This window comes from Lepisosteus oculatus, chromosome 24 (assembly GCF_040954835.1).
Source record: "Lepisosteus oculatus isolate fLepOcu1 chromosome 24, fLepOcu1.hap2, whole genome shotgun sequence".
Lineage (NCBI taxonomy): Eukaryota > Metazoa > Chordata > Actinopteri > Semionotiformes > Lepisosteidae > Lepisosteus > Lepisosteus oculatus.
In genome coordinates this window covers 3,818,950-3,842,037 of record NC_090719.1, presented here as the reverse complement: position 1 = coordinate 3,842,037, position 23,088 = coordinate 3,818,950, and the positions used below count along the sequence as shown (strand labels likewise).

Here is a 23,088-nt window from a genome sequence, read left to right as displayed (position 1 = left end):
GTCTGGTTGGGGATGGGCGAGTGTGGTCGACCACATAACAGACTCACACAGTGTCACCGGGCTGGAAAACACTGCAGTAAAGCAAACCAGAAGGTGCCAATGTCATGCAATTTCACCATCCTTAGAAGGAAAGGCACCACTGAGCCCAGCGCACTGCTCAGTACGCTGAGAGGCCGTCATGCGCTTCTTGTTCCTCTCTGCCTCTGAAGAAGGGGCGAGTCCTGCAGTCTTCACTCCCACGCCTCTTGGCGATACTGTGGGCAGCAGGAAGGGAAGCTCGGGTGGCGACGAGATATTCTAAATGTGGCTAAAAAGGGCAAGGCTGGCACAACCACACGCAGCTGGAAAGCAGATCTGGAAAGAACCGAAACTATTGCTGGTGTCATAAACAAATGATTGGTGGGGAAATGCTACCACGTTATACAACTTGAAATGGGAAGTTTTAGCTGAAAGTTTGCTGAGAGTAACTTCTTTACTCGCGTTTAGAGGGTCATCAGGCTGTACTGTAGGTCCACACAGACTGAAAGCACATGAGATTCCCCTAGATGGGACATTGGTCTTTCATCCAGTTACTCTCAGTCTTTAAATCTGGATGGGCAGGTGCAACAGGAATCATGCACTTTTGCACATGTGCTGTAGCAGACGCCGCTGTCGTGCAGGGACTTGAACCCACCATTTTCCAGGTGAAAGGGGGGCGTGTCTTAGTGGGTTTTCTCTGGACCCATGACTGGTGAGCTGTGGGTTTGAATCCCTGCTGCAGACTCTGCTGTTGTACTTTGAATGAGGTCCTTCACCTCAGTTGGCCTTGTCCAACCAGCTGCCTATAAGAGGGAACCAGTGCTTGCAGGGGCTACTCTCTGTGATGGGCTGGGAACCCAATCCAGGTACGACTACTCTTTGCTCACTTAATGCCGTGGAAACCAAGATAAGCTCTGGATCAATGGACCATTGTGGCTCAGTTACAGAACTGTCTGTCTTCCAGGTGACAGTCCAGAGCCCTGAACAGTTCTACAGCCCTACAGTTCCCTGCACGGTTCGGATGGTAACTCCACAAAGCAGCTGCTCCACTTTCACCAAGGCAGATTCAGCGCATCTTAAAACAGAAAAAACAGAATTCCAACAGAAGCTGCGTCCCCAATTCCAAGTCCATGAACCGGTTGTCCATCAGCAAAATCTCGTAAACCTATTTTTCCCCGTTTCGTTACAAGAACTGTTCCCAACTGGGTTATTTCATCAATAAAAGCATTCCTCACATCCTTTCCCAAAAACCCAAAGCAGTAATATTTTACCCGAGCGAAACTTCAGTTCAGGATAAAGCGTCTAGGGTTTGTTGGCCTTCTTGGGTTGAAAATTATTTCGGTGAAAGTCAAGTATGAAGCAGCTGTGTTATTCTCCCCACATCAAATGTAGAGTTCCGCATTTCCGTGAGGTGTCTGATTCTTTCCCTGTGCCTGAAAGAGAATTTTAGGGGATTTCAATGAGATATGGCCAGAAGAGGAAACTAGGATGAATGTCATACCAACGTTTTACTCCAAAAGGACTCTGGGGGCTAGAGTATTTATTATGTTTTGTTTTCATGGTCGATTTTTTTTACCCAGGCTATAATCCACAAACCTGTGGTGCAGGAAAAGCCCACACTATGGGCTGGTAACGTTTTGATCATTCACTTACGCTCCTTGATGCTGAACTCCACTGCTTCTGCATCAGGGTTTCACTGCTTAAAAGTCAGCTGGGGCTGTTCCAGCCTACAGCAAGTCTTTATCTTTAACGTCGGTCGCCCTGAAACCAGTTCTCGGCAGCAGTAACCACAGGACGCAGCTCGGCTCAGATGTATGAACGCGGAAATGAGGAAACCAAGTGTGGTCTGCTAAAGGGGTTAAATGCTAAAGTGAAAATCATTTAAGCTCCAGAAAAGAAGCTCGAGATCTTGCCAGCACCAACATGAGCCTCCGAAAGCTAAGTAAGTCGTGTTTGTTAATAAACCATTCTATTTTTTTCGGTGTCCTAAAGGACAGCAGCATGGCCGATGTTGTAGGTGCCCAAGATGCAGTGAAACCGTTGTCCAGTTTGAGAAAGGGCTGGTGCAGACAACGGGTATGACAATTTCAAGGTTGGAGCACATCGGTGATGAAAAACCCTTTTTTTTATTTATTTTGAGCGGTTTGTTGGGCACGTTTGTGAAAACTTACCATGAGCAGGGATCAAACAATCCGTTATGTGTGAACTTTCCACTCTGACAAAAAAGTATGCTGAGAATGTCAGGGTGATAATGCTGCAAACATTATAGGGTGTTTTCAGAATGGGCTATATTATAGCACTGTAAATCTATTTGAGGGTGGTAACTGTTAAAGTTCTCTACATTAAATACAATTGAACAATAACACAAAGATCCATGATGCCAAAGCATTTATTTTTTAGTTCAACCTTTAACCTGTCAGAATATATGTACTTATCCTTATATGTATGAACATGTATGTGTGAACACAGAGATGAATGTGTATGATTTCAAATTAAATTAAATCAGTACAGATCACTACACAAAAAGCTGTCCTTCTGCACCCTAAGCTGCCCTGTAGTGTAAATTGCTTCTCAGTTCATTAGATTTCTGGGTACACTTTTTTTTTTCTTTTGGCTTTGTTTTTTTTGGTTCTTGTCCTGGGAGGATGTCCCTCTCTGACCATTCCTTGTGATTGCTCGGCCACATTGCTCTGCTGGAATCAGAATGTCTTTTCGGCACATGTCTCCATGTCCCTCGGTTTTGCTGAAGAGCAGTCTTCCTTCATGTCTGAATGCTCTGGTTATTAACCTCAGCCTGCCCTGCACTGCCCCAGATCTACTGCAATAACTGGAGCCTGACAGAGAAACTATATACAGTACATGTTTCCTGAGCCAGCAGTTCTCCACTCTGGTCCTGTGGGACACCTGTATTTCTATTTGATCCCATTAACCAAACGTCATGCTTGATGAGTTCCTTTAAACCTACATCTAGCAAGAATTTAGCAGGTACAGCCTCCACCCTACCTCCAAGTGAAGTGCTTGCTCCCTTATTGCAGTCTAGACAGGCTTTCAACTGGAGACCAGTTGTTGATGTCCACTTGCAGACTGGAATGAATCTGTATCAGACACTCCCATGATCATCATTCTCTGTTCCTCAGGAGTCCGGTAGTTTTAATTCCACATGCCTGAGGAAGGGGGTGTCTGAAACTCATAAACTGTTGCAGGCTTAGGACAAATCTTTATCCCCGTTCCACTTTTCTTTAAAAGACATGTCTTGACAGGCAAGTTTGAATGAATTTTGTAAGGGTGGCAATGGTGTGTCTGCGTTATCTGTTATCCTACCACCTCAGTTCTTAATGACCTAAATCAACAATTTATTGACTTAATTGGGCATATTTATCACATCCTTCCATCTCTTCAGATGTCCTAGAGATCTAGAAGACCTGCAGACACACTGTCCTTCCTGGACCAGAGTTGGGACATCTCTTATTGAGCCTGGGGCATCCATTCCTGGTTTTGAAGGGTCTATGGATTTTCTGGGTTTCTTAAAAGCAGCTGCACCTAAAGCTGGAAAATTAAGTTACTAACGAGCTGGTTAAGCTCATTAAGAGCTGGAATGAAAACTTGCAAGTTTATCAGCCCTGTAGCACACGAATTGGGCCTAAGTGATTAGGAACCAATTTGTAATGAAAAACAGAAATGTCAGGCTCTATCACGACCAAGGTTGAGAACTACAGCACTATGCTTAGATCGTCTTATTAACTGTACTTTTAATAAAGATACACTATTGTAGCATACAATAGTGAAGAAATCACATTATCGCAGAGGAATCATTTTGACACATGGGAAAAACCAGTGAGACAATGTGAAACCTTGTTGTGATGCATTTTGAGCTTGGGGAAAAAGTGAGGTAGTGTACAGTGAAACACTGGCAAAGAGTTTATTAGGGTAATCCATTTGAACATTTAATCCAGAAGAGGAAAACATACTGAGGGTGTTAGAATTCATTTCACAATCAAAAATGATCTGTTACAGTGAGCCTGCAGCAAAGCGCTATTTTGGTAGGTGTTAAAACATTCCTGGATTTGAATAATTATTACTATCATTTTGTAGATGAGTCTCATCTGGGACATCTTTCAGTCGTATGGTGTGGTTGAAGACGTTCCAAATCGTTCTGTTAAAGAAAATAGGTACAAAAAAACATCAAATAAACACCCAGGTTTTCCCCCCGCTAGTTTGAATGAACATTTTCCACAACACAAAACATCAGGATTTGCTAAAGGAGAACCTCTGAAAACTCGAAAACGAGGACTGATCATTCAGCACATCGATCACATGATCACAGCGTTCCAGACTACAGTTCATTCGCTGTAACTGTTTCTTCTGTTTCTGTCACGGTCGTAATCTCTCCTCTTAAGGGCTCTCCCACTCTTTCTTATTTTGCTGATTACATGCACCTGCCCCTGATCCTGCCCCTCCTTATTTAAGCCTGGCGCTCTCTCTATGCCGGGCTCAGCATTGGGTTCAGGAGAGACCTGATGGCACAGGCTTCATCACGGCGACCTGACCATTTGAGTCCGGAGCTCAGAGCGCCTGGCCTCGTCATACTGTTTACTGTCTCTGTACCAGATCCTGTTCCAGTTGTCTCGTCTTGGATGGATCACCCGGTTTTGGACTTTTGGACTTTCCCCTCTGGACTCCTTGGTCTAGTTCTTCCTTGGCCACGCCCCCCCCCGAGCACCAGTTCACCATCGTCATGCCCCCCCCGTCTGTCAACCCCTCCTGATCCTCATCGTCTCCTCCCTGTTGTCCTACTCCACTTACTTTCCCGATTATATCGTCTGCATAGGGTCCAGAACTACGCTTCATGGGAGCCTGGACCGGCTCCCGTTACAGTTTCAAGCCTTTTTTCACTTTTGATGCTCCTTAATTGATTTTGCTCTCCTGTTCTGTGCAGCCTCGTCTTCCTGCAAGAATAATTATTTAAAATGCGTCCCAGTGATGTCCCCTCTGTTCAAATAGCTGTGCCCATTCTATAGTCTCAAAACCTCAGTTCCAGTTGGTGAAACGGTTGTCCTGAAAGTCTTTGCTGCTCAATGTTGTTGGTCAAGAAGGACTCTAAATCTGACAATATTTTGATCACTTGATCCTTCTGTCCTGTTCATTACAAACAACAAGATCAAGAAATATACTGTATTTATCCTCTTTTCGATATTAGTGCACAGTGTTATAAAATAGCTGGTTTCTGACTTCTGGAACTAAGTTTACTAAGCACATCTTTCCCTTTGGTACTACCAATCCCAATGTTGTCATAGAAATAGCTACTAATGGTCTGATCCTAGTGGTCTGTAGCATACTCCTATGGAGAAACCCTTATCGTATAACTCCATCAGGTTTACTCATACAGTTTGATGTGATGGTAGCCATAGTGCGCCAGTCGGCTCCCCACACACCAGCTCCCAGTGGGGAGGAGAGCAGAGTGGTGAAGCCAGTTTAGAGATGGGGATTATTAGGAGGCCATGATTGGTAAAGGCCAATGGGAAATTTGGCCAGGATGCTGGGGTAACACCTCTACTCTTTTCAAGAAACTCCCTGGGATTTTTAATGACCAAAGAGAGTCAGGACCTCAGTTTTACGTCCCATCCGAAGGGCAGCACCTTTTTACAGTATAGTGTCCCCGTCACTATACTAGGGCATCAGGAGCCACGTAGACTGCAGGGTGAGCGCCCCCTGCTGGCCATTTTAACACCTCTTCCAGCGGCAACCATAGTTTTTCCCAGGAGGTCTCCCATCCAGGTACTGACCAGGCTCACACCTGCTGAGCTTCAGTGGGTTGCCAGTGGTGAGTTGCAGGGTGACATGGCCGCTGGCAGTATAGGTGTAGGGTAGGACACCGTTTGTCACAGCAATGTGCAGCGAGCATGAGAAACCCTAGTATTGGTCTTTCCTACTGGGTCTGTGAAAATGGAAATCTCTTGTCAGGTCAAACGCAAACTGTTTCTCGATGTCTAGATGTAAATGAAGTTATTTTGAGTGGCCAGAGGTGCTTTTTTATGCTAAAAATGTGGAACCAGATGTTTTGAGCTACACCAGCCCCACTGGTCTGGGTTCTCTTTGAAAGTTTGTGTCAGCTCTCTCTGTGTGCCGTTTGCATAAACCACAGTGTTAACTTAGTGCATTTTTAGTCCCCAGATGCAAATCCAGATTAACGCCTTCTGTGGCCGTGTGATCTAGCCTGGAAATACCAAAGCTGGTTTCACACGAACTGTGTGGTTTGGTTTGTTTTTGCAGAACTGAGCTGTTATAAAGGGGGCTCTTAAAGTGTGAGAACGCCCCAAAAAATAGTACACTAAGAAAAGACCAGGGTGTTGGGTATGACTGCGATAAAGCTGTATGTGTGTAAAGTTAACTATTTGCAAAAGGTAAAGAAGATGTCTGCAATCAGAGCAGCATTTCAAAACAGGCAAGTGCAATTTTCTGTCTGGTCTTTGTGTTCGCCCATGTATGTCCAGGAAGGTTTGTAAATGATTACAAGCATGCCAGTTTGAATCCCAGCTGTGCTACTGGAGTGCATTGTGTAACAGCTCTGTGCCTCCGGATTTGGAGACATAAAACGAAACATTTGAAAGAAGGGAAAATACTCTATAGACTCTCAAATTTTTAAAAGATAGAACAATTGGGTGATGTTGGATTAGATTTGTGCTGAGGCAGAGAGATAGACACCTGTTGTGTGGAATGGTTGCGGATAGAGTATGTAATATTTCAGAGCACGTGGAAGTCAGGGACAGTGAATTGAGAATGAAAGGGATGATTGAACTATGTATGGCAGTTTTTATGTGGGTTCTAAATAAATATGCAAAAGTCTTTCTCTCCTAAACAGGACGTCTATTGTAACAGAAGAGATTGATTGGGGTTGTACTCAAATTATTAAAAAGCTTTCTGGAATGACTGAATACAGCGCATAACAAGAAAATGCATCTTGCTGTGTTTCTGTTTGGTCTCTGAAAAAGGCCTTTTCCTAACAGGTTAAAACTCTCTTCAAACCTTCTCTGAACTGCCCTGCAGCCTGTCACAGCCCTACAGTAATAACTGAACGGAACTAGAATTTAACTCGTGTACATATCCGTAAAACCATTCAATCCGTGTGGGCTTGCTATCATACATGTTGTAGAAGTCATTTTAAATTTGGGTGACCTGCCAAACGGGAAAGAAACCCTACGTTTGAAAGGGAATGGAAATTTGGAGCTACAGTACGTGGTATCTCTTTGTTTTATTTGTCCTGGCTGGTAGAAAAGTCTGGAATGGACTAGGCAATGGGCAGAGATAAACTTCCACCCTGCTTCGGAACATAAGGGGGCACTGTGGATCAGGGTGAGGAAACTCAAGCTTCTCGGAAGTGGTATTGAATCTCCAGATCCTACTCGTGCAGCGATCCTGCAGGAGGCTGATATATTGGCTGACTAAGGCTGTTCTATAGGAAGTGCCAGTTCAGAGTGGAGCAGGAGAGAGGGTGGAGGGAAATGTCTGTTTTCCACAGCTGGGCCGCGACTGAGGAACTGAGGCAGCACGCTCACAGCTGCGCTGGGGCTCCTTCGCCCCAGCAGGAAATCGCTTGTTTTGAATTTGAAAACGCACACGGGCTGTGACCTTCATACAGCACTGCCCTACCTTGTTTACTTACAGCCCTGCCTTTCGGTTCAAAAGTGTGACAAAAGTGCTCACGGCACTCCTCTCGCAGAGCAGTCTTGGGCGATGTATCATCTCCTAAATCATCGTGTCACCACCCTCTCTTTTTTCAGCAGTGTTTATTAGTTTAAGGCTCGATCACAAGTCCACAAAGAATTCTAAACTCGGCTGTTTCCAGCACCGTTTTGGCCAGACCGCTGTTTTCATTTGTGCAGCTTCAGGCTCCTGGCTGTACTACGCATCGGGTGTAGTGCAGACACTTGCTCCTTCCAAAACTGAAACTTTCACAAAAGAAAGTGTGGGTATAGAGGTGGTAAAGATGGTCAAAATGAAGGTGGGGAAAAATAGAAACCTGCTACCAGGAAGAGTTGCAGCGAAGTATCATGCTAAGAATGTTGAAGGATTACAAGAAGACGAAAAGAATGAGTGAAATGAAAAACTTCAGATTAATTACAGTATTAGTAGAAAGGTGCTAGGGGTTATGCATTACTGAAGAAAGATCTGGAACACATTTGTGTCAGAACAGGCTCATTAAGCACCTTTAGGTTATTTTGCTTGCTGAATAATTTTGGTACTAGCAAATCTCTCTAAAGCCAAAGTTGCAAGCATTTTCGCTTATATACTAGTGTAACCTCCTTTTCTAATTTAAAAAACGCAAGAGGCTTTGTCTGTGGCCCAGATGGGGGCTTTCTTCAATGACTTGCAGACGCAGAACAAAAAGCACAGACACTTTCCTTGTGCATCGCTGCAGTAAGATCCATATCAATCGTATCTGAAAGCCAAAATGGTATTTTAAATCTCCCAATGTCTGTAACTTTGTTATTCTTTTTCTTGTTTGGTTCTCTCACTGCAACATGTTGCTATCCATTCCTGGATGCTGGTCTGCTTTGCATATTGTGCACGTTATTGTGTTGCAGTTGCATTGAGCAAAAGTTGCACGGGCAATAGTTAAATGGATCAGCAATAATATTTCAAGAAGTTCATCTGCAAATTAACGTGCAGCATGAAAGCACATTCACATTGATCAGAATCAAAATGGGCCAAGATTCAGCTCGGGTTCTAAAATAAGAGGGTTATTATGATAACTCGAATTACGCATGGCTACCAGACCCTTGCAAAGAGAGCATGTTCTTTCCAAAATGCAGCATGCAGAAAGTGCATTCAGGTCTTTTATTTTGTTCCAGGCCATTCTGGTGCAGTTGTTTTGTCTTTCATCACCCACTTTGAGATGTACCCCCCCCCTCCCCCCTCTTCTCCAAAAACACAGAAGATCCAGACCGTTTCATAATGAAAGAATCCTGCCCTGGAACGTACTGGCCCTGGCTACATGTCACACTGCAGTGCCAAGCTCAATTCGAAACAAATAAGACTGTAATGCAAAACACAGCTCAGCTCACGTCGCCACACGAGCTGTTCAAATCGCTGTGGTCTGTAGCAGTGCTGCGTCTAACCTGTGAACGGCTCGGTCCTGAGGGTCACAGGAGGTTGTGAGGTCAAATCCCAGGTGAAACACTACTGTTGTACCTTTAAACAAAGAACTTCACCTGAATACTTACAACGTAACGCCTGTCTGGTTAAATACAAGTTGCTTTACATAAAAACCTCAGCCAGATTAATAGATTATGAAGCCATTTGCTTCCCACAATGAGTCCCAGCACTCCAATCACCAAGCTTCTCAAACTGTCAATAGCCCACTTCTTATTTTATTGTTCTGCATTCAACATCCTTCTACTGTTAGAGCTCATTTTGTTTCTAATCAGAATCGACGAGCCCTCATTGGCTTGGCTCACCCCTCCTCCACTTTATACTGGCTCAGGAGGAGAGAAGATGACAGAGTTCAGGCGTCCATCTGCCTCTCTGTCATACCTCTGGCCTGTGTTACTCAGGATGCGGACTAGGCTCTCAGAGTTTGCAGCACACTGAGTGCCTGGCAACGCCACCAGGCTCTGCTACACAGTGAGCTAAGCATCTCCCTTCCAACTAAACCTTTCCAGCTGCCACTTGGAGAAAACAAGCCAGCAGTCTCTGTATTGTATGAGCCACTTAGGAGCTTGGGGAGTTTATAATGCCAGTGTCCCCAGCTCCTGGTGCCTTCTGTGCTGTATGTTTGGAGTTTCCTCTGCAGAAGAGCAAGTAAACCTTAACTTCACGCTGAGATTTGCCAGCAGCCATATCACCCTGCAACTCACAACTGGCAGCCCCACTGAAGCTCAGCAGGTGTGAGCTGGGTCAGTACCTGGATGGGAGACCTCCTGGGAAAAAGTAAGGTTGCTGCTGGAAGAGGTGTTAGTGGGGCCAGCAGGGGGCGCTCACCCTGCAGTCCATGTGGGTCCTAATGCCCCATTGTAGTGACGGGGACACTATACCGTAAACAGGCGCCGTCCTTCGGATGAGACATAAAACCAAGGTCCTGACTCTCTGTGGTCATTAAAAATCCCAGGGCGTTTTCCCATTGGCCTTTACCAATCATGGCCTCCTAATAATCCCCATCTCTGAACTGGCTTCATCACTCTGCTCTCCCACCCAATGAGAGCTGGTGTGGGGGGAGTGTACTGGTGCACTCTGGTTGCCATCACATCATCCAGGTGGGGCTGCACATTACCTGTAAAACTCTTTGAGTGGAGTGTCCAGAAAAGTGCTATATAAGTGTTTATATTATCATTATTATCATATTTGAAAGAAGAAACGCAACGTCTCAGCTTTGGCTTGCAATGGCCAAAACGTTGGGTTGCTTCATCCGCCTTTTCAGCGTGGAGTTAACCTTTCTCTCGACCGTTGGCTGCCAAAGCAGGCTGGAGTAGCTTCCCACTGGAGGGGGCTTCTCAGGCGAGCTGCTGTTGAATTCCAGCCGAGCCTCTCGAGCCAGTCTCAGCATCTGAACTGTTGACCTCGCTGTTCCCTGTGCAGCTTCGGGCTTTTCGTTAAGTAATTCCAGCTTGTTCCCCAAACTTCCCTGCTTTTTTTTTTTTGTTGTTAAAAAAGAAACAAACGGCAGAGTATTATGGAATGATAGAGCTTCCCTCCAGCCCCCATCTCCCCCCCCACCCCGAACGCTCAGTGTTATTTTTAGCCTTTTTTGGCGCGGGGGAGCACAGCGAACATGACTTTCTTTACTTCACCACTATGCTCCTCGTGTATCCTTGTCCCCCACAGAGGAAACAGCCCGCAGTTCATTCTGTAAACGCTTGTAATAGAGCTGTCGTGGAAAAAAGAAAACGTGTTGGTTTTCTTATATATTTTACTGGCAGCAAAGCTGTGTTTTTCCAAGAATGCCAACAGATTGTCACGCTACATTCTTGTTATACGACACGCTGGCACAATAACCCCTCAATCTTGCCATTTCAGATGGAGGGCACCCTACAGCCACATTTTTCGACACAATAACACAACCAGCAACATTGCCGCTGTGTCGCGTGGCTTTGTGGGGTAAGGGTTGTGTGACGGAAAGGTTAATCCCACAGAGTGACAGACATATATTCTTTTCCCGAGGTGATGAGGTGTGAAGGACCTCATCAAGGTTTGCTCAAGATAAAAGCCCTCTCTACGTCGAAGGACAGCAATACAAAGTTGCACGTCCCGTTGTAAACGCAGTCGTCCGAAAACCTCCAGACTGGTTGGCCCAAGCTGTAGGAAGTGGAACATGACTGCCAGCCCCATCCTAGTGAGCTCCAATGCCTGCAAGGACATCCCTTCGAGATCCAGTCCATGGAATGACCCCAGCCTTATGAACGTCTGTAATGCTAAACATACAGGGCACGTATGTCAATTGGCCGTCATTGTTACCGTGCTTTTACTATGCATTTACTTCACTGTGCAAGAGCTTTCCACCGTCGTACTTCACTGTACGTCACCAGGCCGTGCTGTGCTTTTACCGTGACTTACTGTAGCACTCTGCTTTAGCCACGGTGTAATACTGCACCGGTGTACCAGGACAAGCACAAGGGATTGAGAACAAGCAGCGCCCTCAGTGCCTGTGTGAGCATTGTTTCAGGATCACATCACTTTCTCTGGGGGGGGGGGGACTTGCCATAATGCGGGGGCGCCTGGTATTTTTAGAGGCGCACAGTCGATCCATAAAAACGGCAGCAATAAGTACTGCCTAATCATCACCACATGTCCCTGCGCCGGCCACGCTGTTTACATTCCACAGCGCCCCAGCTCTGCTGGTCCTCATCGCCAAACTCGACGTGCTGCTCCTTCTCATTTCATTTTCATTTACCGTCCCGACGCAGACAGGAATTGTGGACTACGCCGTCTTTAAACGCCGGTGTCTTGCGGCTTCATTGTTTACTCCTTCGGAGTCTGTTGCATGTTTCGTTATTTTTCCGGACCTGTTTCATTGCGCTTCTCATGCGTGTGGGGTCGAAAGAAGAGGGGGGGGTTGTTTTTTTAATTAGAAAAGTAAACTCCAGGATTTTGTTTTGTCTTTTCCCGGGTCTGATGCAAAATGTCAACATTGAAGCGTCATTGAATTTGTTTTTCTTGGGGGGCTATTTGTCAGAAACGCCGATGCACCGCAAAATTGACAACTAAAAACATTCATCGGAACGTCACCCCCAAAATAGATAAAACTTGAAAAATGAAAAGGCAACGTGAAAACGCGCAGTGTTTCGCAGATGTCCACAAAAGCATAAGAAGTCTCTGCAATCATGTTTTCAACCAAGGTCTCGGGGTGTATCATCCAACAGTTAAATTCAAAACGCTGCATCCAGAGCTACTCTGCCTAATGACTCGGTCCTTGAATAAAAATTTCCATCTGCCCCTGTGGAAAAGACCCAGTCCAGACCCCCTGCTCTCCTCTCTTTCCTTCCACACAAAAAAAAACCTTAACATGTGAATTCTTTTTCGCCACAAAGACTTTGGCCTCTGCCTCACCCTTGTGGGTAACCTCAGACCCAAAGCTATCATCACCCAATACACACTCACACATTCCTCCGGCACAGACACACTTTAAAACGATGCTACGAGTGTTTGAAATGGCACGATACCAGGAAAGTTTAACAAATCAAACGGGAGATATTTTTTTTTTTGCGTTGCTGCCACCCTTTTGCTTTGTGACGGCAGCCGTGGAGACGAAGTGAGTCGTGAGCAAGCACACGGTGCTTTTCCATCCCGCCTTCTTCAGAACAACAGCGGGTCGTTTTGGGGGGTTTCTTTCTGTTTCCTCGGGGAGAGGTTTATTTTGTACCCCGGTCACCGATTCACATATCTTCCTGCAGTCTCCACCCCTCGACTTTTACCAGATTGTAGCGTGGGAGACATAAAATGACTCGCGTCACTACAACCTGCCCTGTATCTTTTAAACACAGCTAACCTCTAAGCTTGCTTCTGCACCTCAGAGGCGACTGCTCTCAGAACAAACAAAACTTGTATCCCATCTCTGTAAGGATTCCAAAACTGTGTGGATCAGCTTTCCAAAAATGTTTATGCGAAGCAGACTCCTCAGATCCCTCTCCATTCCAACAAATCTGATAGCAGGTTTTACTTTCAGAGTAGATTCTCGGAGCAGCAGATCTTGAAACTCTTGGTTTACGGTGAAACGTGTACCCATTTGCTTAAAATGGAGTCTTACTGGGGTTCCTGAGTGGATCGACCAGGAAAGACATTTGCTCAGTGGGCAGGTGAAGACCTGATCATGATCACGGACTTCAGTGTGATCAGAATGCACCAAACAGCAGCATACATGAGTGCCACCAGGGTCGGATTGAGATAAGTCACCCAGGGTTCTCCCAGAGCTCTGGCAAACAGCGATTTCCGCAACTTCACAGGGAACTACAGGACTGGCATTCGTGAGAAATTAGCTGCTTTTTCTGTCCTGTCTCCTGTCATGGGCTGAAAGGCTAGTTTGCAGTGTGTCAAATGGCATCTGGCTAGGCATTTGGGTGTGTCAGGGGATCCTGTGTGCATGCCTCATTCTCTCTTGAATGAGTAATATATGATATACTTACACTTATGTAGTGCATTTCTGGACATTCCACTCAAAGTGCTTTACAGGTAATGGGGATCCCCTCCACCACCACCAGTGTGAATCCCCCACCTGGAAGATGTGACAGCAGCCAGAGTGCACCAGTATGCTCCCCACACACCAGTGGGGAGCAGAGCAGAGTGATGAAACCAATTCGTAGATGGGTATCATTAGGAGGCCATGAATGGTAGGCCAGGGGCAAAATTAGCCAGGGTAACACCCCTACTCTTTTCGAGAAACGCCCTGGGATTTTTAATGGCCACAGAGAGTCAGGACCTCGGTTTTACATCTCATCCGAAGGACGGCGCCTGTTTACAGTATAGTGTCCCCGTCACTATATTGGGGGATTAGGACCCACACAGACAGCAGGGTGAGCGCCCCCCTGCTGGCCCCACTCACACGTCTTCCAGCAACAACCTTAGTTTTTCCCAGGAGGTCTCCCATCCAGGTAGTGGCCAGGCCCACACTGCTGAGCTCCAGTGGGGGGGGGGCGGCCATTGTGAGCTGCAGGGTGACAGAGCCGCTGGTGAAGTACATCAGAGGTGGCCGAGAGCCTTTGTCAGTTCCACATTGGGTGGGTTAAAATAAATGATTTAGGTGGGAATAAAGCAAGAAATGTTTTACTTAGAAATCGGCCTAGGAGTCTCACAGCAGGTCTTTTTGTTTTGCGTTCCTTCCAGGCATTAAGTGGTTTGGGAGTCTCTCCAACCTCTCCTTCCGTCGATCGCCCAACAACGCAGAGAACAAGCCGGCCCTGAAGCAGCGTAAAAGCTACAGTTATGACAAGAGCACTGATGACCTGGATGCCTGTCCCCGCAGTCCCTCCTATGCCCGGTCCAGTGACATGTACAGTCACATGGGCACCATGCCACGCCTCTCCACCAAGGGTAAGGACAAGTCGAGCAAAGCCTCCAAGAAGACGAAAGGCAAGGGAGACCTCAGCAGGCGCCCTAGCCAGAGGCAGCCTGACGATTTTGCTCCCGAATCCCCTCTGCTATCCGCCCTGTCCAGTGGCAGCGTGCCCAAGCCTGGAGCTAATGGCGAAGCTGAGAAGGCTCCTTCTGCCCAGAGCAAGGAACCTGCAGCAGCACACTTAGCCCAAACGTCCCCCGCCGGGCCCCCAAACGTGGACTCTTCTGAGTCGCCCCAGAATCTGGGACCCCGGGCAGCTCCAGCCTTACCACAGAGAAATCAGTGCCAGGCCCAGCCCAGACCTGACCAAACTCGCCCTTCCCCAAGCTCCCTTGTTTCCCTGAATCCGGCCGGCACTCCGGAGCTCTCCTGTCAGGTCAAGAGGGAAGAATCCGCCGTGGAATCTGACTCCAGCTGTGCGCCGGGGAATTGGGATCCTCGCCCTTCTGAAAGGGTCCAACCTGACGAGAGGCGGGAGCGGGAGACCCACAGTGCACTGGGAGAGGCAGGGGGCACAGTTATGGAAGAGGATGGAGACATTTTCCGTTTTACAGAGGACAGGTGAGTCTTTGCACTTTCAGATGGCTTAAAAATATAATGCTTTTTTTGGGGGGAGGTTAAAATGACTTTCAGCAACCAACCACAGCTCATTACTTGAAATTTCTCGCTACCGAGGGGCCTCACAGATGGATCGAGAAGAATGCTGCCGTATTTCAAACCAGAAGCTGGCAAACCTACCTTTGACTGGCAGCCGTGGTTAGGGCCCTTTCTCGAGTAAAAGAAATCGCTAGAAAAAACAGCTCTGCTTTTGTTCTGAAGTTTTTCCAATGCTCAGTTCTCTCTGTTTTCCTGGTTTCACTGGTTCTACAACAGATGAATGGCAATCGCATGCACCTCACAAACACAGGTTTGACGGAGTTTATTGCAGCATTTTCAATTCAATTCAATGTATTTTTATATAGCGCCTTTCGCCACAAGGTTGCCCCAAGGCGCTTTTGTGAATACATTTTTCGTCTTCGGTGAAAGGCATATACAGTATAAGTTTCAACACTGAGCAGGGTTAACCTCCAGGGATGTTACTGAGGATAAAACGACCCACACGTTTTGGTAAATGTCCAAGAACTACTTCACAAGCCTTTTGCAAACCAGTTCTTTGCAACAGGAGCCCATGCTCGCCATGTTCCAGTTGAAATTCTAGTTCAGTGACTGGTAAGAGAACTAATTTATTAATTGTGACCGAATTATTATAATTTTGCGTGGATACGTCACCAGTCAGAGGATTCGTTGATTATATATAGGAGGAAACAAGACTGCTTCTCAATGCTACAAGCCAAAAAAGCATTTTTTAATCATTGGAAAGCAGAGATTGTAATACACCTTATTTTTTTAGGTTGTAAGTAAGGCAGTGTGCTGGATTCTCTAATATTCCTTTAAAACAGAGAAATTATATTGAAATATTGAGGTATTAAAAATAGTAAAGAAATACAGGAACAACAACAAAGATTACTTTTCTTCATTCCATCTGCAATTCTAACTTTGGGTGACGCAAGTCATATAGCTTGACTTGTAGATTTGTCGCACTGTACCACACAGGTAATGGCTGTGATAACTTATTTGCGCACAGAACAGGAGGAGATAAGAAACCCAGCGACTTCACAGGTTAAACAACAGTTACACAGGAAGAATACAGTACCACAAACAACGACAGAATCATGTTATTTATATTTGAGGGGTATTTTTGGAATAAACCCTTGGTATTTTCTGGTTTTTCTTACCCATATGTGACTCATTATATGTGTTGCTTCTAAGTGGTGCTGTCTGGCCTGTTAGCTGACTATACCGGGCTCAAAGACAAAGGCTCAAAGCTGACAGGGAGATGCATTTGTGGGAAAACAACTGTGTTGTACAGTACTCTCAGTCCCCTTCAGAGAACTGTGAAGGATGATTGAAGCTCTTGGCTATATTTCAGACACACTGCAATACATTTCAAATACATCCTCGTACCTGGTTTTCTTTGCAGTCATCTCTTATGGGAACTGTTTTCACAAACCTGTGTGAGGGATGTTTAGCCCTTCCGGATGTTTGGGAAGGTGTGCTATAAGGCATGTCAAGGGAAAGAAACTGAAAATTGGGCAAAGGACGCAGAAATATAAACCTCTTTCAAATTCTCTCGCACATGAGCCTACTGCCCTGTAACAGCTGCAAGTGCACTCTAGTTGAGATGTGAGGAACGTCGCCTGTTATGAAAGACTTCTCAGTTCCCTGGCAGCCGAAAAACCCAGGACTGGGTGTTTGTTTGGATGTTTTTGTTTTTGCCGTTTTACATAAGAGCTTTCTCAAGCAAGTCTCCTGTTCTGCATTGCTTATCCTCGTTGGCACAGCCGATAGCATTAATCCTGTAACGCAGAGCTTTAATTACTTGGGTTTCTAGGTGAAAGCAGGATTGTGCCACGTCATAAACAGCTCTGCACTGCACCCAGGAAGGGAAAAGTGCTTTCTTCAGAAAGGGCTCATCCAGTTTGTCCTGCCCCACCCCATTTTAGGCCATTGACAATTTGCTCTAGCTCAGCAGATTGGCTTTCTGAGAACTTTATAGAGGTCCACTTGTTTGAATTTCTTCTTTGTATTTAAATGTATTTAAAACACAGCATAGGAGGGACTGTTTTACACGAAAGGTTGTGGGAGTCTGGAACAAGCTCCCCCACCACATCGTGGTGTTGTTGATGCTGATCCCCTGGCTAGTTTCAAGATAGACTGTAGCCCGGTTTAGACACCTAGATGGGCTGAGTCCCCTCCCCCAAGTTAGCAAATTTTCCCATGCTCTCATGTGTTTCCACTTTTGAAATTGATCACTGGGGTAAAGGAGCTGTGAACAGTGATGATTCATAGAATACCAGCTGCGGTGTGGAAAAAGGTGAGCTTGTGTAGCTCGGCTGCTTTTTGTTTTCGTCTCCCTGTAGCTAAAGTGCTGGAGCACAGTGTTAACAAGTTGGGCCGTCTCTCCGATTGGCAGCAGTGTGGAGCTGCGGGTTCAATGACATAGCCCAGCGGTCACGATTCTGGGCTGTCTGTGGCATTTCGTTTCTCAGGCCTGAGTTACCAGGAGAACCATCATAGTATATGTTATAGTTCTTGTAAGAACTGTGAGCAGTTTGTCCAATCTGGCATGTTAACTGGAATTTTAATTCTCTTTCCTGCAGGGGAGCATTTCACTAGAAGGTGAGGTTTACAGATTTATTTTAGATTTATATTATATTATATTATTTATTTCAGGTTTCAGGTACGCAAAATGTGAAGCTCAGTCTGTGAACTTCCTGGAATGCCAGAAGGCTTTGGTTCTGTTTTTTTCCTCACCCTTGCGATCACAAGGCGTATATCTTTCATTTGACAAAATAAAACAACAAAAAACGAAAACTAAGGAAAGCCCCCGGTCTAGAGCCGGGGGCAGAAAAGCATGTGTTTCCTCTTTCGAAAGGTGATGTTTCCTCTGGGCAGCATGCCGTATTTATAGTGAGTGATTCCAGGGGAACCATCGTCTGGGATGTCCCAGATCCGCTGACAAACGGTTTGTGGTAATTGTGTCTTTGGGTGGGGAGCTCACTTTCAGGAATGACGAAGAGGATGGGAGATTCTATTGTCTTTAGACACTTAAACAAGCAGTGAGCGCTCATTGCAAGAACTCTCGGAGAACCCCACCCCCCCTCTCAGCAATTCATTTCAAATTTGGGAAAGAACGTGAATGGAAAAGTTCCATTTTGATCCACAGATCGGTAATTTCATGTAAGTGCTACATTCCATTTTTTTGACTTAGCAGGCCACCTGGGGGGAAAAAAATGGAGAAAAACTGGAATCTTTTTGTTCAAAGAGCCATAACTGAAGGTTTGGATGTGGAGAGTGTATTTTCGCTTCTGTAATTGTTCAAAACAGACTTTTAAGGAGGCTTCTGACTTAAAGGCATAGTCATAATCCCTAGAAGGTACAGTGGTGCCCTCAGCCACACACAGACATCAAAAACAAGAGCCTAGGGTCTTTCTCATTACTGTTGCAACAACACATCATCAGTCAGGTAAAATGATCCCGTCTCACCGTGGTCTAACCCAGCTCGTATTCCTGATTACTGGCTAAAATGTTCCTTAAATCCGACTTTTTTCCCCAGTTCTGCTGTACGTAGAGGCCCTGTTCTTGCACAACAGTTTGTGTGAGTAGTGACTTCACACAAGATGGATTTAATCAAATCTGAAGGTTTAGGAGGGCTTAAGGAGTTCAGCGTTAAAGTAATGCAAAAGGTCATGGTCCAAGCATAAACACAGTTGCGGAACTATACAGTCATAAGCCCTCAGACCAAATAAAATACACTACAATTTTTTTTTCCATTACTAATTGGTTTAAGCATTTAAATAAATGTCCCATTCTGGGCTGTTCAAAATTGTACTTCAGCCTGTTATGTAGGATAAGAATTTCCATTCCTAGTCTCGACACAAACATCCAGCCCTTAATGGAATTAAACCTTAGTGTCAGAAGTCCAGCACTTGTATGCTCAATGGGACTAGTTATTAACTATTATGAGGCTCACAGCAAATGAAATTATGCACCGATGAACACAGCCACACTTAACTGTGCGGGTATTCTGTTAACTATAAAACACTGAAATGTAAATAAGCATTTATAGCTAAAGAGCACATAGTGAAGACGTAATATTGCTTCAACGTCATTTCTCCTTTCTAAAATTCTTATGTCATCTTGCAAATTTCCTTTTGAGCTCCTGCCGGGGGCTGGATACGGGATTCCTGATCTATTTATCTGAATAACAGTTTATCGGTTTCGCGGTCTTCGTGTAATGTTTTGTCCGGGGACGGGGGGGTGGGAGGATAGGGCGAACTGACAGGCAAATGCATTGTATCTCCAGACCAAGACTGATTCTTGGGTGAGGCGGGATCACTCGCCGCCCTCCCAAGCGGACGGATTTCTCAAGCCTATTAAACGGTGTGAGGCAAAAAAAGAAAAATACTGCGACTTCAAATTTGCCGGGTAACGCATTCCGAGGTGTTGAGAGGTAACTGGTGCGAGCTTTTTTTTTTCCACGCTCTCTCTGGCATTGTTCTCCCTCTGAGCAGAGTGCCCAAGTGCACGTCAAGTATCGTGCCTTTAAGACCCTTTAAGTGCCCGAGCGCACTTTGTCCCGCTCCCCCCTGGTCCATCTGCGGGGAGAGAACCGGCTGTCAGATCGCAGCGGCGGGGTCTGTCTGCATCGTCCTGGTCGTGCTGCTCATCGAGTCGCAGGGCAGCGGCTGGGGAGGGGAATCGCAACTTTTGCGTCTGGATCTTGAGACGGCGGGATTCAAGGGGAAAAAAAAGCCCGAAGAGCCGGACGGCAAGGGAGAAGCAGAAGCCGAGGTTCTGTGCCATGGGTGTGAGGTGAGGGTGTACGCTCGGGTTTTCCAAAACAGGGGGGGATGAAAAACTTTGGAAAACAGTCAACAAGTGTTAAACCGCGGTTCTTTGTGTGTGTGGGGTTGGGGATGCTCACATTCCAGAGCTGGGAGTTTCTATCCCGTCGTTGCAGTTATAATGAAATGAGCGATCCGGAGAAGAGAGAAGCCTTTCTCGGGCTGTACCCGGCCCGGAGAGAGATCTCCGCTTTTTCTGCTTGTCATCTCGCCGATTTCGCGTTCTTGGTGTTTATCCTCCATCACCGTTAGGAAGCCATCGAAAAGAGTCGGTGTGGGTTGGGTTGCTGCAAAAAAAGTAGACGTTTTGCATCATCTGCAATTGAATTTATGATTTAAGCGCAAAAACCGGACTGTGCCCGTCAACGTGAAGTTCTTATTCAACTAATTTTGCGGTTCTAATGGGATTGAAGTCTCTCTCAATGGGACATCATACTGTATATTGGTCTAATTGAAATGCTTAGTTTTTTATGTTGTTAATATTCTAGGGGGCTCAGTTTTGGTCCGGTTGTAGAAGGAAAATCTGGCGTTCCAAGTCAAAATATTGTAACAGAAATTCAGTTTCATAAGAGGTCGCTTCAGCTGGGAAAGTAACCACTGGACATCGCTAAACTCTTATATTTAAGATTGATATCAACATCTTCGCAAGACTGTGATAGTGGTTAATCAAATATGCTGCAGAGAGAGCGCGTAACATTGTGACAAATTCAGACCATAGCTTTGGAACTGTACGAATTGAAGCCGCCGAGACGGTCCATACTTTTCGACTCTCTAAACCATGAACTGTCTCCTGCGGTTACAGACTGCGATGTCGCGGTGATGTAGAACAGAACAGTTTCATGTCGAAAACCCCAGGAGAGGCTTGAATTCAGTTTTTCGTTTTAAAGGCTCGGGGATCGGAGATTTACGTGCGATCATCTCTGTCGATTGATTAACACGGAATACACTGATCCATACGTCAGTGTGTTCGTACAGTACTTGGACTAACTTATGCGCTGCTGTGATCTTACACATAGCATTTACGAGCTAGTCTTATGTACCAATTGTAGAATTGCTTTCTTCGGATCCTTTGTACCACACAATATGATGAAATTACACTTGAATGTACCCCGAGTATCAGTAGAAAACAGGAGAACCATCCCTAAATTATAATAACGCCGGGCAGCCTAGCGGAGCGAAGCAGGGGGGTTTCTTGTGGTTCAGCCGTGGTTTTAAAACTTCATTTTAAACTCACTGGACACTGAAGTCCTCCGACCCATGTGACAGCTGCTGCACAGGACCAAATGTGACCACACCGTCACACCCTAGTTTCAGAGCCCTAGAAGCCTCCTATGGAAAAAAAAAACAATACTGAATTAATTTTTTATTCCCACCACATAACATTGCATTTTAAATATGGCTCTCTGCGTACATTGATCATTAACTTCTGCCAATGTTAGATAGTTACAGGAGTTAGATCTGAATGCTCTCAATCCTCATGTGGTCTGTAAACCTTCCTGTGTCTGCCCATTTACAGACCAGCATCCTAGACTAGTGGTTAGGCCTCCTGATTCCAGTTGGCCGTGGGTTCGAATCCCAGATGTTGCTGTGATACCCCTGAGGAAGGCACTTCGATCTGATTGCTCTTGTAAAAGCTGTATATGCTTCTAAATGCAGATTGGTTCTCAATTGACTTATTATGGTTAAAAGCCTAACATTCTGCAGGGAATTTGTGATATGGACTTCTTTTTCCCCAAACCTGTCGTGATGAGATTCCTCAGGTACAAACTAGACAGACTCAACAAATTCTCTCTCTCTCACACACACACAAACAAACACACAAACACAAACAAATTAAGTTGTTATATCACCTTAGGAGGCCACAGCAAGAGTAGAGTAAATCTGTACAAAGGGAGAAATTATGAAGTGCTCAGAGAAATTTGCCATGGTAAACATTCAAGACTCAGTCCTTGCTTCTCTCACATCTGTTTTACATGGTGTGAGAATTATACGCTGGGTTAACGGTTCCTGCTGAACACTATTCTGGTGATTACCCTCATTGTGGGGTGATATTGAAAGGAAAGTAAAACAGAAAGCACCAGACCTGGCTCATTTGGCCTTTCTGCTTTTGCAGATAATTTCCCTGTGGGACAGTGTTTCAGGGATAAGAGCAAAGAATTTCGTCACCCTCATAATAATAGATTCCATATGTTGGGCTGCTATGTGAGCTGATAACCTCACTGTGTGTGTGTGAGAGAGAATGTGTTCCCGTTACTTCAGAATGCAGAGAAAACAGCCCCAGAGTACCCAGAGACTGACCAGACGTACATAGCCTGAAACCAAATGCAGAAGAGAAGCCAAAATCGGCTCGCTGCTGCTCATCCAGAAAATTATACCTATTAGATTGCCTTTTTGAGTTTTTCCATTTTCCAGCTTTGTAAGAATTTTCTTGGGAAAGAATGGAATAACGACAGATTTTTTTTTTGGGCAGATTAAGTCTTGGGAATGTTTTTTTGATTTATCCCACATTCTTCACGTTATTAAAGAGAGGCCAGCTACCCGATTCTATCAAACTATGCCCTGAGACTGTTTCATACCTTTGTCCTTATCACGGTGTTGAAATTCACACAGACATTCCTTCAGGCTGTGTAGGGATCTGCGACCGGGCAGTCCTTTGAATTAGACCTGTGGTTTCTAAAATGGAAAGAATTCCAAGAATACTTTCCCCCGACGAGAGAAAAGGGGTAGACTTTTGAAATCCAAATCCACGGTTTGTAAATATACATTTCGGTGTTTGGGGATCAGCGGTACAATGTTGAAGGGGGGCGCTTTCTGGTCACGGGTGCCCTTGGTGGCTCGAAAAACAAACAGTCTCGGAATGCTGACAAGGAATGGCAAATCTTGGGGATTGAATTCCTGGAGACATCCGTAAGCAAGCTGGGCATACTTGGTGTGAAAGGGAAAACGTACGGAGTATGTACACAATCTGCTCCGAGTTCCTATTCAGCATGGAAGGCCAGATGGGACATGATGGTTTTTATTGCCTTTTCAGAAATGTCATTCTAAGGGTCAGAAAGATGGGAACGAATAGCATCAGATCTT

General features: G+C 45.5%; 1 protein-coding gene across 3 annotated transcripts in view; it reads left to right on the top strand.

Annotated features, from left to right (window-relative positions):
* Positions 1-1,787: 1,787 nt before the first annotated feature.
* sh2d3ca (SH2 domain containing 3Ca) overlaps positions 1,788-23,088 on the top strand; it is an 83,706-nt gene continuing 62,405 nt past the window's right edge. The window contains exons 1-2 of one of the 3 annotated variants that reach the window (XM_069183174.1): positions 1,788-1,960; positions 14,329-15,121. In XM_069183174.1, the coding sequence (XP_069039275.1) occupies positions 1,942-1,960; positions 14,329-15,121 (812 nt within the window). In that variant the 5' untranslated portion in view covers positions 1,788-1,941. Of the gene's footprint in view, positions 1,961-6,360; positions 6,461-14,328; positions 15,122-19,470; positions 19,976-23,088 lie in introns of those variants that run through there. The other 2 variants (XM_069183175.1, XM_069183177.1) reach the window with 2 other exon arrangements.